The sequence below is a fragment of the Alexandromys fortis genome, unplaced genomic scaffold (assembly GCF_014885135.2).
Source record: "Alexandromys fortis isolate MF-2015 unplaced genomic scaffold, M_Fortis_MF-2015_v1.1 scaffold_56, whole genome shotgun sequence".
NCBI classification, from domain to species: domain Eukaryota; kingdom Metazoa; phylum Chordata; class Mammalia; order Rodentia; family Cricetidae; genus Alexandromys; species Alexandromys fortis.
Window position 1 is genome coordinate 1,375,325 of NW_026067935.1, and position 18,616 is coordinate 1,393,940.

Below are 18,616 nucleotides of genomic sequence, written 5' to 3' on the forward strand. Positions count from 1 at the left end.
ACAGGTCACCTCAACATAATACTACTGTCCTACACCCACAGGGATGGCACCACACGGGAGGTCCCAACCACCCTCCTTCCTTTAACAAACAGGTTTCCAGAATTAAATGTGCTTTCCTGGTCTGTTTGTTACATTGTTTATCGCTGGGAATGGGATAGTAAAGACTCACTAATTTTACACTAAAATATGACCTCAATTTAACCTGCACAAGGTCTTTCTTACTTTTTTTTTTTTGAGACAGGCTGTCCAGGAACTAGCTCTGTAGACCAGGTTGGCCCTGAGACCCAGCAGCCTCTACCTCCCACGTGCTGGGGACTAAAGGTATGTGTCACCATGCCCAGTTTTCTTAATGAATGCTAAATAAAACTAGCAAAAACCAACCAACCAAACAAAATCCCCTTAGCCTGCACTCTTTCCGTGCTCGAAGGGATTTATGGAGAAATGTCTTTATCACACAGTTCTCCACACTGCTGGGCTGCCCACAAGCCTTAGCTGAACACTGAGGGGATCTGACTATGGAAGGTCAACAGATAAGCAACTTGACGTGTACTGGTGGACATTAGTGCAGTAACACCCATATCATTACTGTGACTTAGCCGTGTGCCTGCTGCTTCACCTTAGGAAGACAGAATGCTGGACACAGCACAGCTGAGAGCTGGACAAGTCTTAGGCTCTGGTCAAGGCTGACTCAAATCCCTCACAGCCACTAAGCTTTCGGAGGTACTGGGCGTCACTAGGAGACTAAAGAATTTTGCTAAGAACCTGTCTTTGCAGATCCAAAGTCACCTACAGTTTGGACATATGAAGAAAGCAGTTTGCGCCTATCACACAGTAAATGAACATCACACTGTCCTGCATTTTACATCAGACCAGAACCTCTTAATATAGAGAACACACTTCAGTTACAGTATGCTATCACGGGAGAACGCCAACGACTGCAGCATCTTACTTTGAGCTAGCAGTCATCATTTAAAAATGACCATTTAGGCTGTGCCAGGCCTGAAAAGTAAGTCTAGTATGTCCCATTGTAGATGTTACCATGGCAACGGGTTACTCTACCTGAAAAGATAGTTAAAGACAAATAATGACGGTATTATCAGCACTTTCTGCACTGTGGTTAGAATGTCAATAGCACATAGCATGAACTTGCCATCCCATTTCAGTCACAATTGCAACGTTTTATTTGATGTCTTTTTGTCTTCAAGATATTGTCTTAGTATGAAGACCAGGCTGGCCCTGGACATCCTCTCTTCTCCTGCCTTGGTCTGAGTGCTGGGATCATAGGCATGGCTACTGCACCTGCCATAACCATGGCTTTCAAACAGCTTTGATCCTGGGAACGACAGTGTGGGCAGGGCCTGGATTAGGCAGCTTTGCTTTCAGCTTGGGAAAATACAACCCTAACCCAGAGAGCATGAGGAGCAAGAGAGAGAGTGAGGTCCGTGTGCAGCCGAGGACAGCAGCTTCTAGGGTCCATGTTCCAAGCTCTAGGGGTGTTTTGCGTACAGACAGTAGTTAGAAGGTGGGTCACATTACCAACACTCTTAATCTGCAGAAAGGCTGTACATGTCTTGATATTTTATCTAAACTGTAAAGCCAAACATCAAATGCTGTAAATTATGTGAGTTGTTTAAACAAATTATTCAAAAGGATCTTTCTGATCCCATCTCAGCCCCTGAGGTGGAAGTTTGGGGAGCTTTGAGAATGACCAGCTGTAAAACATTTTCATTGAAGGTCAAATTAAGATAAAAGTGAAGGCCTACCATCAGAGAAGAAATAATGGTCAGAAACATTTCAGCTTCGTTTGTCTTTTAACTGACAGTTACACTAAGGAGCAGGATTTTGCTCCTGGACCTGTAGGCACTGAAGATATAAAGTGTTATAAATAATGCACTTGTATAAAATATACAAACCTAAGTCTATTGCAAACTTAAAAACATTTTTAAAGGTAAGATAATATATAAAATAAGCTAGTCCATTATAGTTAAGGACTACAGTTAACTGTAGTCAGGAACTTACAAGGCAGGTGTTAGGTGAACACTCCAGGCCAGTAGCACCACTACCTGGGGACAAGCTGGGCAGCCAAAGCACAAGGCAATCTGCCCTACCACACACTGAGATTAACGTGGGTGCCTGAGGTGAGGAAGGGCCTAGGCAACCCTCTCTACTGGCTCAAAGCCTGGGAGTCATGAGGAAACTGTTTTTCCCCTGGTCTGAGCCCTGGAGCAGAGGAAATCAGGGTGAACTGACTAACCAGGATGAGACTGAAGGATAGGTACAGCCTGTGTTGTTTGGATCTGTAACACAAATTCTAGGAGCTTAAAAAAAAAAATAAAAATCTAAAGCATGACCGCAACTAAATGACAAGCTTTCTGGTAATGGTACAAAGTGCTGAACTTCCAAGAACCAGAACCAAAAGGCTCACCATGTAGACAAACACACTCAGTGAAGACAGTCACACACACTAGTGACTGCTGAACCTCATTTTTAAACCTTTCAAACCTTTTAAGAGGTATGCTCTGGGACCTATAAAGTTCAAGTTTACTAATTCTGTTGCCAGAAATGCTAAACTGCTTCTTTAACACCTGGCTCCTTATCAAGAGAGCTTTTTGGTAGAACATTTGGAGGCAGCAGGCTGAGGTGAAGAAACAGATCCACACAGCTGCCTCATCTACACTCACTTGCATACACTCTGTAGAACATCTGAACACTGAGTGGGAAGGGCTGCTGTAACACTTCACACTCAGAAGCAATCAGCACAGGAAAGTTCATTCACACAAAATAACTCCAGCATTGCCAGCCTATGAATTTCTACAGCTCAACACGTGTCACTCCCTTTATGTTCTGTAAAGCAAACAATCCCCCCACTCTCTATAAGGCAGTCTCATGTTCTCAAATTTGCTATACAAAGATAACCTTGAATGCCTTGATCCTTCTGCCTCCATCTTCAGAGCGCTGGGATAACAGGCAAGTGTGACCATGCCCACTCACAACTTCGTTCTTCAAAAATCTTGATGGGAGGGACAGGATAAGTTTTTTGTTTGTTTGCTTGTTTTTCAAGACAGGATTCTCTGCGGAGCCCTGACTGTCATGGAATTCACTCTGTAAACCAGGCTGTCCTGGAATTCACAGAGATCTGCCTGCCTCTGTAGGCGTGCACCACCACCCAGCAACTCATTTTGTGTGTGTGTGTGTGTGTGTGTGTGTATGTGTGTAGGTCAGAGGGCAATACTCGGTGTTCTTCCTCAGTAGCCATTCACTGTGAGTTTTTTGAAACTAGTCTCGTTAGCCCTAGTTAGCCTAGAACTTGCTATATAGATCAGGTTGGCCTTGAACTCAGAGATCCACCTGCCTCTGCCTCCTGAGAGCTGGAAGTAGGGCTTTTGTCCACATATCCAGCTCATTCACCTGACTTTGGGACAGTCTCTCACTGGCCTGGACTTTGCTGATTAGGCTAAGCTGGCTAGAAGAGCCCCAGCTGGTATCCACCTCCCATGCTAGAACTGGAAGCACACACTATCAGGCCTGGCTTTTTCACCCAAGTCCTCATGTTGTACAACAACTTGTACTGACTGAGCTAGTACCCTAGTGTAGCTTAGACTGCCTTAAACTGGAGATCCTCTTGCTTCCACTTCCAGAGTGAAGAGTGAAGTATAAATAAGCTATGCAGAGATAAGAAGCATAAATAAATCATTTAACCTGTAGTGGCTGATGAGCTCTGAAAAGCCTAAATAATATTTGAAAGATTTCGTTTAGATTTGCAGGATGCCATACACACACACACACACACACACACACACACACACACACCCTAGTGCATTCACCAGCCTAGTGAAAACTATGCTTATTTTAAACATACACCCCCCCCCCCTCCCCAGTGTGTTCATCAGCCTAGTGTACCCTGTGCTCACTTTAAACCTTCTGCTGGCTCTACAGGGTGCCAGGAGGAGGCTCAGCATGCAGGGCAGACCAGGAGCAGGAGGGTATGAGCGCCTGCACACCCACCTCGACCGCCGCACTGTCCGGTAGGCACTGGGCAGGGAGTGCTTGGCTTTTGAGTGGGATCTAGACCTGGGCTTGGAAGACGAGTGGTACTTGGGGGAGCGGGACCTCGTTCGAGACCGTTTTTTGTGCTTCTTCTTCTTCTTTTCTCTTTCTTCTTCTCTTGGTGGGTCTCTACATCTGCTTGAAGGCCTTTCTGGAGGCTTCACTTCTAACATGGGCAGAGTTCTACCTCCAACCAGCAGAGGACAGGGCATGACACCGGTTTCCTGGAAACATAAGCGAATGTGTGGATGTCAACAGGAAATACAACACTTAAAATGTAGATAGCTCAGGGGCTGTTATTTATAAAAATTCCCCTGCTGGGTGTATGGATTACACCTGTGACTGAGACATGTAGAGGGTGGAAGTAGGAAAACTGCCTTGAGTTTGAGGCCAGCTTGGGCTACAAAATTTAATTCTAGACTAGCCTGGTATATAGTGAGATCCTGTCATAAAAGACAAACCTCTGGCCTTTCAGGAAAAATATGGTTTAACTAGTCATCGATTGCTACACATGGAAGATTTCTCATTTTGTGCCTAGAGGATTTAGCAGTAAGGCTTATGGGAAAACTCAAGGGAGATGCTCTGTGTGAGCAGCCTCTCATACTGCCCCTGATGTCTGGGAGCCCTGGAATGGGATGGGGACAGAGGTGGTGTGCACATGCATTTGTAAACCTGCAACTGTGGGTATGGGGGCTCTGCCATCGGGCCCATTCTGGAAGCTGATTAGCATCTCTGCACACGATTCTTATAGAACTACCAGCTCACAATGAAGAGCTCTGTCCAGTAGGTTGAGCTGAGGCCAGATGGCTACCTGCAGTTGTCAGACAGGAGGGAGAACTCTCAGTTTTTCCTTGAACTCCCTTCTGCTTAGGCCACTAGCTCACAGGCTTATCATCACTGATGTAATATTCTTAGCTAGTGTATAGACTGCTTAAAATTTTAGTATACCATTAATCTCTTCTTTTAGATAGGGTCTCACCTATGTATTCCTGGCTGGCCTGGAACTCATAGAAAGTGCTGCCTGAGTGCTGAGATTAAAGGCAATTTCTGTGAGTTCTACCATATACATCCAGTACTAGTTTTCTATGTCAATGAGTACATTTAAAGGCATCACTTAAATCATACCTTGATATGTAAAGCCATCTAATGGCCAATGGCACTGGGCAGACTAGCATGCAGAAAAGGACCATGTATGTACATGTGCATGGTGGAATGCTACCCTCTGGGTACCTGCCCATCCCGAGGATGTGACCTTATCTCATATAAAGAGCCTGCAAGAACTCTTATCTACATCTAGGTGGTTAACTGGGTGAACGTGCCAATATTTATGGACAAAGAACACATTAAGTTACTCAGCAAAGTCAACGACAGCCTATCCATGAAGTTTCTTGATAGTGATAACATTTTGGGTTTGACTCTCATTATTAACTGTTAATTTATTATAAGTTCTTCAGTTTCAAAGCAGTCAGACACTTATCACCATCTGCTCCTCATGTTCCCTTTCTGTTGAAGCAGTTCTGCTGAGATAATCTTTGTGTGCACACACAATCAGGGAGACCATTCCAGAGCCAAACATCCATGGATTATAGACAGGGTTAATGTTGGCAGACAAGAATGGAGTCATCCTGAGAGAAGACAGGGGCTGGGTCAGCAAACAACCCACATCAGAACACAGAGGCAATCTTGCAACCATGGCTTGTTTTTATCTATCTGCAGATATGGCTTTACATATTTTTTATTTTTTGCTATTTTGGAGACAGGGTTTCTCTATGTAGCCCTGGCTGTCCTGGAACTCACCCTGTAGACCAGGCTGACCTTGAACTCATAGATTCATCTGCCTCTGACTGAGTGTTGGAATCAAAGGTGTGTGTGTACCACCATCACCCAGTGGCCTTAATTATTTCTTAAAAATTAATATAGACTTAAATATATATAGTTATCAATGATATAGAAAATGTATCTATATATTAATTATGAAATGTTATGACATACATAATTTTTAAAAATAATATAAAAATAAAAATTAATGCTATACAATATATTTATATATTATCTGTTTTGAGTGTGGAGGTCAGAGGACAGCTACTGAGCCTGTTTTCTCTTTTCACTATGTGGGTCCCAGGGATGAACTCATGCTTTATTAGGCTTGGCAGCAACCGTGTCTACCTGCTGAGCCTGCCCATGCTGTCCTGTCTGGCTTTCACCCCACTTTGAGATAAAGTCTCATCTAGTGCAGGTTGACTTTGAACCTGCCATAACTAAGGATGATCCAGAACTTCTGAACTGCCTTACCCCCAAGTGCTAGGATTATCGGGTATGCTAACATCTATCAAAGACAAAACCTAAGACCCTCTGCATTCCAGCTTACAGATGTCTTAATGAGTCTCTTTGTTCATTGTACAAATCAGAATGAAATAAGAGATTCAAGCAAGCTTCATGCATGCCTGCCCATCTCCTTCCATAACTGCAGGGTTCATGTTCTTGCGCTCCTTCCCTCACACAGATGCCACAGTGCCAGATGAATGCCCTCAGCTGGGGCCACAGTGTACCATGGCTGCCTTCAGCTGGGTAAACTCTTCCTACTTTCTGTAGGAACCGACCTTGTGTGAGGAACCAGAAGACAGTCCACCTTTGTGGGACTCTGGAAAATGGGGTTGCTATGTTCTGCCACCTCCCTGAAAAGCTCATTCTGGCAAAGACAGGGCAGAGGTCGGCATGAGGACAGGACCACTGAGAACATGTGAGGTGGACACAGAAGCGAGTCTCGACATCTAGGAGGTGGAAAACAGTCTCTAACCACAGACACACTACAGACTCCAAAGGCACTTACAAGTGTCAATACAAGTTAAAAGGGCGAAGGAGCCAGGAGTGGTGGCTGAGGCAAGAGAACTGATATGTGGTCCAGCCCCCTTTCCCTTTCCAACAATAGCAACCCAGTGCAAAGGGCTTGGTCTGAATTATGAGGGAAAACCAAGTGTGGAAGTCTGAATGAAAATGGCCCACAAAGGCTCACAGGGAGTGACACTATTGGGAGTGTGTCACTGGGGATGGGCTTTGGGGTTCCAGAAGCCCAAGCCAGACCCAGTGGCACTCTTTCTTCCTGTTGCCTGCTGATCTGGATGTAGAACTCTCAGCTAACTCTCCAGCACTGTGTCTGCCTGCACACTGCTATGTTTCCTACCACCATGATAAGAAACTAAACATCTGAACTATAAGTCAGACTCAATTAAATATTTTCCTTTCTAAGAGGTGCCAAGGTCGTAGTTGTCTCTTCACAGCAATAGAACCCTAACCAAGACCAAGCATAATAGATATTTGAAGACACCTGGAGACAAAGTCTTGCTATGTGGTCCAGGCTGTCTTCCAAGTACGGGGATTCTAGGGGCATGCCTAAGAGATTGTTATATTTTTCCTAAATATTTTAATTTTTAAATCATATACGTATGTTTGTATCTGTATGTGGGTATGGCATGCAAGTGTAGCTGCTTACAGAGTCCAGAAGAGGACATCAGATCCTCTAGAGCAGGAGTTGCCTGCGATGGGTGCTAAGAACCAAAATCAGGCCCTATAAAGCTGTATGTACTTACTTTTAAGCACTCCCACCCCCAAATCAAAGTTTAGGATAAGAAAAAGAAGAAGAAAAGTGGCCATCATCCTCCCTCAGTCTCCCAATTACGATTACTGGTGTGAGCCACAATGCCCAGGCAACATTAAAATTTTTTTTCAAGATTTATTTTCTGTGTATAGGTGTTTTGTTTGTTCATATGCACTGTGTGTGTCTGTGGGGGCTAGAAGAGGGCGTCAGAGCTCTGACAACTGGAGCTATGGATGACTGTGAGCCACCATGTAGGTGCTGGGAATTAAACTCTGGAAGAACAATCATTGCTCTTAACTGCTGACCCATCTCTCCAGCCTCCCAAGAAAGATTCTGAAATGACCACTTTGAACTGCTCTTCAGAAGCACTGAGTCACAAGACTGCCGCTGGGTCTGCACTCCAGCTGTGTCACCCTTCAAGCCTCGAGACATTTGATGCACTGCTAGTTTTCTTACTTGGAAAACTTACATTTCTAAAAGCTTCTTGAACTCCGCCATGAATTCCTAGATACCCATGAAGTATTTTTACCCCCCCCCCCAAAGAAAAGTCTTAAAAGATACCTATCAAGAATCTAGAAGAGAAGACCCAGGTTGGGGATGCAGCTCAGGGTAGGGCACTTACCTGCTACACATATGGCCCAGGGTTCCTTGACCAGGTCTAGATAGGCATGACCAGAATTTTCACTGAATGACACACTGCTGCCGCCAACAGCATTTACTCAGAGTTTCTGGCATTGCTTCACACCAAAGTACCATGTGATGATCTTGTTCAAGGCCACCACTTAGGAAGGAGCCTGGGCTCTCTAAGACCTCTTGGTGTTGAGGATGAGCTCAGGGCCTCCCACACATTAGTGCTCTTCCACTGAGCTGCACACCCAAGAGAAGACAAGAGTGGCTGCAGTTTGCTTTTTTTTTCCCATAATTACAACATAATGCAGATACAAGTGATCTCTGCCCTAGTGTAAGCTCAACAATGTGGCTGCGATCACTGAGGACCGACCTAGCCATATCTGTCTGACCACATGTAGCTGGAGCCCCTGCAACAGTAGTCAAGAGCTGAGCTTCCTGATCAGGATCTATGGCTGTGTTCTAAGACTGCAGCCTGCCTTTGGTGTGTTTACAGGTAACTGTCACGGCATCTCTTTTCACAGACTCAAGGCTCTCAGCAAAGCCCGTGCCTCTATGCTGCTGCCATCTGACTCAAGGTTGGGGTTCCATAGGCAGAGCAGGGCAGAGGCAGCTCTCATCTACAAACCCAAGAGCGCTCTCAGGACTTCTACATACCTCTACACTGAATGCACTCTCCTCAAGTTTTCCAACTTCTGTTTCTGGAAGAGGATTTTTTAAGGTTTGTAAAAACAAAGCTGCTTTCCTTTTACGTTCAGCCTGGAGCTGCTTCTCCTTTGATTCCTTGGATGCCTGGGCCAGCTTTTCCCGTGCAGCAGCAGCAAGGCGGTCCTCCAGCTTTTGTTTTGCTACAGAAAACAAGGAAGGCAGAGTTTACGATAAGCAGTGTTTTACTTCTCATTCTCACAGGCACCTTCTGGCCATACAGCACTGCCATTTCAACAGCAACCTCAGAGCAGACAGACACCTGGGACAGACCACAGTGTGAGAAAATAAACTTATTATGTTTATTATTTTTATGCTTAAAGGGATGTACTTTACTCCAAAGGCAGCGAGGCTGAAGGGGTTCCATGATGGTAGAAGCTGGGGCTGGATTCTGGGAACTGCAGAATGGCTCTCATGCACAGGAGCCCCCAACACTGCAAGTGTCTGGATGATCACTGTACTTAATTATGCCTTGTGGGAAGTGTCTTAGTTCAGAGGGCATGACAAACTGCTGAGGTCACGCACAGAGTGCAAACAAACACACAAGTGTGACTGTAAGTGAACTGAGGGACAGCAACTATGGGCTCATGAAATGCTCTCCTCTGGAAGACATTGGCTCCAAGAGCATCCTTTAATCAGTGCTGTATGGTCTATTCATGCATACCCAGACACTGCAATCCAAGAAAACCAGTTAGTACAGGTAAAAGCACAAATGCATTTATTGAGTAACTCCTTCACTATGGAATACGACTTATTTTGGAGGTGCAGATGTCCCCAAAATGCTAAGCATTTTACCACAGTTCCAGTCCCATTCCATGTCCCTCACATGCTATTGGTCATGCTCTGACCCCTGAAGATGATCCAGAAACATCAACTCTGACAGGCATCATCTTCAAGGGCTGATGGCTTTGCCGAGAGACATTCCTACAAAAGTGCCTCTCCCAGTTTGGTGCATTAACGGAAGCTGGGAGTCCAGGCCTGGTGCCTCACCCTGGGGCTGTCGTCCAAGTACAAAGTGCGTCTCCATTAGAGCTGCCCACTTAGCGCATTAAGCTGCTCTGAGTACAGATTGCCAAGGGCACTGCATCAAGCTAAGGAGTGCACAGTGCCACACAGCACTGCATGCAGGACTTTCAGAGCGCTCCTGCATGGCTCCAGGCTTTGGTTTTGTAGTCTTAGAATTTCTGGCTTTGCAACATAAATCTTATGTTTGTCTTTTTTCTTTCAAGAACTTTAAAAGCTATCAACAAACCTTGCTTTGCTTCTAGCTCCTCCTGGGTGAGCTGGGGCTTCTTCTCCTCCACGACCACACAGGGTGGGGCTGCGGCTGGGCTGGGGTTGGCCACGCTGTTTGTGCTTTCCTGGCATTCCCTGCTTTCTTCATCTTCTTCACTATCATCGTCCAACTTGACTCGGTTTTTTTCCAGAGGAAGTAGGTCATTTTCTTTGGCCTTGATGGCAAAGCTTATTGGAGCAAATGAAGCTGCTGGGAAAAGGTGACAAGTGTGACACAGTTTTAGGCACCAGCAAGCACTTACAAGAGAGATGGCGGACAGGCGATAGCACCTGTAGTGAAAGCACCCCCCCCCCCACCCGTGTTGTGTGTGGTCTACAGGTGGGGCTGCTGCAGTGTCAAGGGAGTCTTGTTTAAATACTTAAGGCAAGGAAGGCATCAGACTGGGGTGTGTGTCTGAACCATGCTTAACAAGGACAGCATAGTGGTGGTGTCATAGCAGACACACCTGCTGAATATGAAACGGTCACCTTTAGTCTGAATAACCAATTTTGTCATTTTCCTTTTTGTAATGTGTGTGCTTGAGAGTGTGCCATGTGTGCAGGTCAAGGTTAGAGGGCAACTGGGAATCAGTCCTCTCCTACCACATGGGTTGTGGGCATTAAACTCAGGCTGGCAGAATTGGTGGCATAAGCCTTTACCCACTGAACCATCTTGCTAGCCTGCCATTTTTCTTTAAAAAAAATTTTTTTTTAAAACAATCTTGTATGTAGCTGAACTGGTATGACTGAGCATGTGACATGGCTCCACTAAGAAACAGTGTCTAGAAAACCACGTTACATTAAAAGAAAAAGAAAGCCTGTCCTTCAAGCAAAATCTGAACCAAAACACAGAATTCATTCTTTTATTTAGTGAACATGGCGAGCATCCTGTCAGACTGCGATCTACACCTATCACAAGTATTTCAATGTGTAACAAAAATTTAGGTGATACCCCTAAACACTTGAGGGAAATGCAAAAGCCTTAAAGGATATCTGTCAACACTGACTCTCTGTCACTTACTATACTGAGTGAGCGGCTCCTAGCAGGCACAGATGAAGTCACACACTACAGCCTTCATCCATGATGGGCATCAAGAAGCTACACTGAAGGGCATCTGCAGTGCACTGAGAACAGCTGCCTCTGAGTGAGGCAGACTGTTGGACACTTACTGCAGTTCCCCTGCACCTCTCCCTCACCCTGTCCCCCAAGCTTCTCAAGGCAGGACACTTGGCCATGCGCTGGGCTGAAGAGAATTTATACCTGTGCCATACGCCCCATTTAAAATGCAAGAGCCAGGAAAGCAGACTTCCATGTGACTCCTGGTAAGAAGCGGAGCACACTTTGAGCTGCTGTGGTACTGTAATGCTGATCCAATATTAACCAAAGTCCTCATCTTTCATAGTATAACCAAGATGTCTATGCTAATGCATATGAGGATCTGTGGCAGCAGATTCTGAGTGGAATGGAAGACAGGGACAGAGAGACACAGAACAACCGCAGTCCAAGGGCCGACTGCTGAAGGTGGAGTACTTGGTGAGGCGATGCGGGCTACTGTTCCAATGTGCTGTTTTTGCACATGTCTTAAGGTTCCTTAAGAAAACTTAAGTTTGCCAGGTGGTGGTGACGCACACCTTTAATCCCAGCACTCAAAAGGCAGAGGCAGGGAGATCTCTATGAGTTTGAGGCTAGCCTGGTCTACAGAGCAAGTTCCAAGACAGCCCAGGCTACACAGAGAAACCTTGTCTAGAAAAAGAAAACAAAACAAAACAAAAAGAAAGAAAGCTAAGTTAACAAAAACAAATCCTTTACTGCCTGTGGTAATATGGTCTCTTTAATAAGCAGAGGTCAAAGACATTTTTAAAAGAGAAATTCATAAATGTTAATGGACTCACTTATGAAGTTAGACAAAAAATACAAGATGATTTAAAAACACTTGTACTGTTTGCAGAAAAGGACAAGCAGATCATGACAACGGAAGTATGTGAGCACTTTGCAACACAGTCTGCAGAGTATTCAGTTAGACACAGAGCCAAAGCACCCTTACCCCCACACAAGGAACCTAATTACAGAGCCACTTAACCTGTGCATCTCAGTGTCCTGCCTCACTGTTGACGACTGATTAGATTATCAGGGCCCGTACCCCATGGCACTGATGAGAACCAAGAGGCCAAGGCCAGGAAGCTTCTCTAGGTAAGTCAGCCCAGACAAAGGCCCTGAGAATTCTGGAATATTCCGGTTACACAATTTGCACACCACATCTTGCATTACCACTGATCCTAAGCTCTTTCTCCAGGTGGCCCATACCTTGTATGATCCAGCTATGTCCTTCTGCACTGTGCTCAAGCTGAGACAGATGGTCCTTGCCTGCTGCCTGTAGGATCTGCTCCTTTCGACACATCTGACCCTTAAGGATGGGTCCAGCACCCATGGCCTCACAGCTTCTTCTCTTACTTCTGGGTAATAACTGCATGTGTGTGTACACATATATATGTGTATATTCCGAGATGAGCTCTTAGCTATGTTGCAGGTACCTGACACCGCCTAGATGAGTGGTATTACTATTATTACTAATTATATGTTGTTCTTGTGGTGCATTCATGTGCCCAAATGTGTGCAGATGAACACATCTGTATGAGGGGGAACAGAGGTTGATGTTCTCCACTTTGTTTTTTGAGACAAAATCTTTCACTGAAACTGGTATTTATCAATGGCTAGCCTAGCCTGGCTGGCCAGTGAGCTCAGGGAGTCCTGTTTCTGGGCCTCCTCAAACCACACACTAGGGTTACAGCCATCCCTGGCTTTTTAGTAGGTGCTAGGGATGGGACCTCAGGTCCTCATCCTTGCATAGTAAGCACTTTACCCACAGAGCTATCTCCTCATCCCTGATACAATTTTATTTTTAAAAATCTATTTTTAGAATTTTAATTATTTTAGATTCATTTGTGTGCATGAATGTTTTGCCTGCATATATGTATGTGCATCATGCGCATACCTGGATTCCCTAGGACTGGAGTTATGGGTGGTTATGGGTACTAGGAGAAGACTCCCAGTATTATGTGGGAAGTCAACCCAGGTCCTCTGCTCTCCAACCCCAGCACACTAGTCATGTGTCTTCCTCATCTGAAGAATGCCCTCAGTCCATTTTCTGACCCAGAAAAGCTCTTTCTAGAGTAAGGACTTTAACCCTTTATTGTCCAACTTACTGTCATTTGCCTTTTAACTTTACTCTGGCTCTGTTTCCTAGATCTGTAAGCCTGATTTCTGGCTTTAACTCTCTGATTCTAAGGATCATAATATATACATATGCAGGTAATAATGCATATATAATATATTATACATATGCAGGTAATACATACATATATATTTATAGATATGTATATATATGTATATATATTTATATATATAAAACAATTCCTTTCCTTCCCCCGGCTTTTCATCCTTCCTCTCTCTACCAGGTCTCATGTAGTCTCACAAAGCCTTGAGCTCCAGATCTTCCTGCTTCCTTCACCTCCAGTGCTGAGATCATGGGCATGCACTACCCACACTGACTACATTTAGAAACTGAACTTCCGGAATCACTGCTGTTAGACACCTGAGTCTTATAACTCTTTAAAAGTTAAGGGGGCTTACAAGATGGCTCAGTAGGCAGGGAGCTTGCTGCTAGGTTTGAAACCTAAGTTTGATCCCAGATACACACATGTTGAAGGAGGAGTCAAAGAGGAGCCTGCCCGTGCAGCCTCAGTTATCATTACACTACTGAAGTTTCAGAAGACCAACACTTTCTTGGGCCCTAGTGAGACAAGACCCCAGAAGTCTGCTTGCAGACAGGTGATGGAGGAGAGGCCACTGCTTATTCCTGTCACCGCTTTAGTACAGTTGGATTCCATTTAATATTTTAACATCATGCTTCTAAGTGCTGAGGTCTATAGATTGCTGAGCTCTGAGAGCTTCTTAATTCTGTCTCCCATAAGCCCCAGAGAAGCTCTACTGACAGAGACGATCTAGTTCTCCAGGGTAAATTAAGCCAACCTTTAATTTGTTTTGGCCTATTGCCTGGTTCTAGAGGCTGTGCACCAACCAATATTTTAAAAATCTGCCAGACTAAAAATCTGTCAGTTTTCCTTTCTTTCTCTTCTTTTCTTGAAATACTCTTGGCAATCTATGTTTCTTTGAAATGGTATTTTTCAGTGATTTCAGTTTATTTCCATTTAAGGTTATATACATGCTATCCATGTAGATTTTGAAAAAGATTTACAACTTTGTGTTCATATCTGCATTATTCTCTTGAGCACATGCAACATATTTTACTGGTCTTTAAAAATTACTTTCTCAGTAATTTCTTAATTTTTATTCCTTTGTTTCTGCTTTCCTTATAAGCATTTTATAGATTTTGAGATGTTCTCACTGTCAGAAAGCTTGTATTGAAAATCCTGCCTCAGCTTCTTCAGCACTGGGTTCTAGGCCTGTGCGCAGCTGGGCTTCCATCCTACATCCTGCTCTCTGCGTCTCCACCATCCTGTCCGTCCCCTTCCCGACCCCCGCCAAGGACTGAACATGCCCAGGCCATGTTGTACTGCATCCCAGCTCACTTCCTAGTTTGAGTTCAATGTTCATTTTTTTTTTTGTTTACCAACATAAACAAGTAATGCTATTGTCTTTTTTGCAATAGTATCTTATTTTATTTTCGCCCCCAGCAGTGTAGGGAACAGAATCCAGGAAAGTGCTCTACTGCTGAGCTATGCCTTGATCCATAAAAGTTCTTTGATGTTCTTACTGTCCTTATTTCTGTGGACTCAGGACTTTGGGGTGCTACTATGCCTACAGGCCTTCCTGTTCTAGCATTCAGAGGTACAGAGAAATGATGCACCGACTTGCCTTCTCTCCTCTTCAGAGAAAAGCCTGGCTGTTTCCACCTGGATGAACTTTTACATCTGTCCCTATCTTTGGGATTTCTGAGAACTTCCCAAGCCGTCTTCTAGTCAGACTGACCTCGGTGATTTCATCATGCTTAACCTAGCAGCATTTCTGAGCAGTCTTGTGAAGCTGTCAGATTATTGGCAGCCTAAATTTTATAACATCCTCAACTCTTTTGAACATAAAGACCTAAGAATCTGCTCTGATACTTAGGGCCAGCGGCTCAGTTGTTGTCTTCTAAGTCTCAGCCCCTCAGCAGGGCTGTGCTTTTCCATCCTGAACTGCAGAGGAGCAGGCCTGTCTCTTCCAGGTCTCACTGCGGGCTTGTGCTTCTACTGCCACCACTCTTGCATTAGCCACTGGTTCCCAAGGCCCCCAATTGTCCCTTTATCTTAATCTCAAAAAGCCAATGCTAAATAAAGCATTCCCTAGTAACCACAAGCCTCAGGGGAAGCAAAATCCCAGGTGCTGGCCAGTATACCTCTCCAGACTGAATCACTATAGCCACCTATCACCACACCAAACCAAGAACCTCACTTATCTCTGAACACTCAACACAACCTTTTCTGCAGTCTCTTTTCCAGTAAGAGGAAGTTAACAGCTTCTTCACAGAGCTCTAAGCAGTCTGAAGCAGTCTTTCTTCTCTATTGCACCAGCCACTTACATACATCTGTCCTGCTAGACCACATCATCTCATGAGGGACAAGGCAAGGAGACCAAATGTGAGTGAGCACAGCACTGACTGACTGACAAGGGTACTCAAGGGAGCTACTTGGACAAAGGAAACAAACCTCATCACAATAGTCTAAACCAAGCTGGGACCTAGTGGAGAGCATTTGCTCAGGCGAGCAGTGGTGCAGACCCCAGAACCACAAATAACCGAACAGTTTCAAAGGTCTGGGTTAGGATGAAATACTATTTGAATATTTATAAACATGTCCACTAAATGGCTCGGAATAGGCTAAAAACTGCTGGATACTTGAACTAGCATGCATTTACAGGGTTCCAAACATCATGTTTGGATAAGGATAAGGTGAACGTGCTTAAATATAGCAGTTCAAGAAGCCAAGCCCAGTGAGCCCTCATGGTTGAGGTACTTAGTTCTGTCCCTCAGGAGGGAAGTCCATGAGGCCTAGGCTTCACCTGGACAGCGCACCTTTTACCAGCTTCCCGTCCACGGTGCTCTTGCTGGACCCAGCCTCCTTCTTCCCGCTGCCTCTTCCCCCAGTCTCTGTCATACCCTCAGCAGTGCCGTCCTCCCCGGCTTCACTCGACTCTTCAGCAGCAGTTTCTGTGGAAGACTCTTCAGCCGTGGATGCTACCTGGAAAGAGAGACAGCACTGTGCACTGTTACATGACAATTACGCAGGTTTGTCAGTATATTCCACAGTTTGTGCCTATAATCTCAACAGCAGGAGGTAAAGGCAAGAAGGAGTTCAAGAGCATCCTGGCCAAAGAGAGTCTGAGGTCAGCCTGTGCTTCATGAGTCACTCTAAAAAAACACACTGAAACAATCTCCCAACCCGCCGAAAATAGCATTTCCACATTTCAAATTCTGACTAGTAGTTTTCTTGTGCTTTCGAGTGTGTGTGTGTGTGTGTGTGTGTGTGTGTGTGTATGTGTGTGTGTTACTGGGGACTGGACCCAGGGCCTCTGGTATGCTAGGCAAGTAGTGAGTGCTCTGCCACTGTGCTCCATCCCCAGGCTGGCCTGTATGTTTATAAAACAACAGTCTAAAGTGATGAAGAAGTACCTTTTCCTTGGAGTCTGGTTACTGACAATACCTTCAGAATAGAATCCCCCACTGACTACAGAGGAGTGAGCAGCTTCAGTTTCAGCAATCACTTCTGGCAGAATAAGCTCAAGAGTGCAAGGAACTACACAAGGGACTGTGAACTTGGCAGCTAGGCTCCAGCTCTGCCCCTGGAGGGCAGTGAACAGCTCCAGCACATGCACCATGAGGTACGTGTGTGACATGTAGTCAAAGGAAACTGGGCACAGTGGCACATCTGCAACCCCAGCACTTGGGAGGCAGAGGCAGAGGCAGAGGCAGAGGCAGGGCTACATGAGGCTATGTTTCAACTCCCCTCCCCAATATTGTTAAAAGTAGCCTCTGATGCTTGAAGCAAGTGTTTTCTGTTTGGAACATGCTGGAGAAGTGGTCACTAAGGCACGAGTGAGTGGGCGCTTCAACAGATCTAAGCTTCACCTCTGAAGGGAAAGGTTAGACATAATGTAGACTTGAGAATAAACAGGAAGTCAGTCCTGCACTTGTCGTCAGAGCTTGTTTCATGCCTTCCCCAACTTCAGTGAATACCTGTGTGCTACTGCCTCCTTCCTTCTGCAGGAAGAATTGCTTCTTAAACTCATAGTAGGCGTTGTACTGGTGCCAGGGCTGAAGGAACTCAAATCTGTGAACAGAGAAGCATTAGGTATGACCCACACACAGGCTTCAGTGTTTCCCACATGGTTTGCACTGTCATGGACATCTCATAGACACTGGTCATCCCAACAGCTTCATAGATTCCACATGGATCGGTCTTGCTCTATCCAGTAACATGTGAATCGGACAGAGGGCTACCTGTTCTCCAGGATCATATCACAGGTGAAAATGCAGTCCATGTTTTATGGACACAGCCACAGGTAGGGGAGAAGGACCCTTGGAAAGTGTGAATTCCAGTCTTTCAAGCACCTACATTTTTACTGCACAATAAAAACAACAGCAAAACCCCTCTTCAACTGTAAGTAATTTAACAAGATGTACAAAAATGTCTATCTAAAGATACTCCAGGGAAGATGAAAGAACAAAGGAATAGTGACAGGATTTCAAGATTGCTAAACGAAAATCCCAAATCTCATAAACCTGACATGCTTAAAATTTTTTTGAGTGTTTTTGCAACGTGGGAGCTTGAGCTCAGAAATTCATGAATACCAGCCCGGCAAACACTGGCACTGAACCACACCCCAGTCCAACCCCCAGACCCTCACCTCACCTTTGATCATTCTTGGCTCGAACACTGGTCTCAAACTTAAGGCCGTTCCTAGCGACGTACTCTGCCAGCTTGTCGATCACAGGCTGGATGTCAGGGGGCGGGGGTATGATGGCCACGGGAGCAAGCGCACTGTGGAGAAGAGCTGGTGAGCAACCCCGACCTCAGTGTGGCTTGAGCCTGGCAATGGCAGCTGGAGGGTCCTTTCGGGCTCAGACATGAAAGAAGACTCTAGGTCTAAAGCAGTGGTTCTCAACTTTCCTAATGCTGTGGTGGCGACCCCAACCATAAAATTGTTTCCGTTGCTACTTCATAATTGTAATTTTGCTACTGTTATGAATCATAGTGTAAATATCTGACATGTGACCTCTGTGAAAAAGGTTTTTCGATCCCCAAAGGGTAGAGAACTGCTGGTCTAAAGTCAAGAAGCCTTCTAACTAACCTAACAAAGCCAGCTCCTGA

General features: G+C 45.1%; 1 protein-coding gene across 10 annotated transcripts in view; it reads right to left on the reverse strand.

Moving 5' to 3' along the window:
• The window catches only part of Sfswap (splicing factor SWAP), a 75,857-nt gene that overhangs the window by 12,157 nt on the left and 45,084 nt on the right, over positions 1–18,616 (reverse strand). For 5 of the 10 annotated variants that reach the window (XM_050146290.1, XM_050146285.1, XM_050146295.1 and 2 more), the window contains 6 exons: positions 18,158–18,286; positions 17,482–17,575; positions 16,321–16,486; positions 10,227–10,460; positions 8,927–9,117; positions 4,006–4,271 (listed from right to left, as the gene is read on the reverse strand). In XM_050146290.1, coding sequence (XP_050002247.1) covers positions 4,006–4,271; positions 8,927–9,117; positions 10,227–10,460; positions 16,321–16,486; positions 17,482–17,575; positions 18,158–18,286 — 1,080 coding nt within the window. The remainder of the gene's footprint in view (positions 1–4,005; positions 4,272–8,926; positions 9,118–10,226; positions 10,461–16,320; positions 16,487–17,481; positions 17,576–18,157; positions 18,287–18,616) is intronic. The other 5 variants (XM_050146288.1, XM_050146292.1, XM_050146291.1 and 2 more) reach the window with 3 other exon arrangements.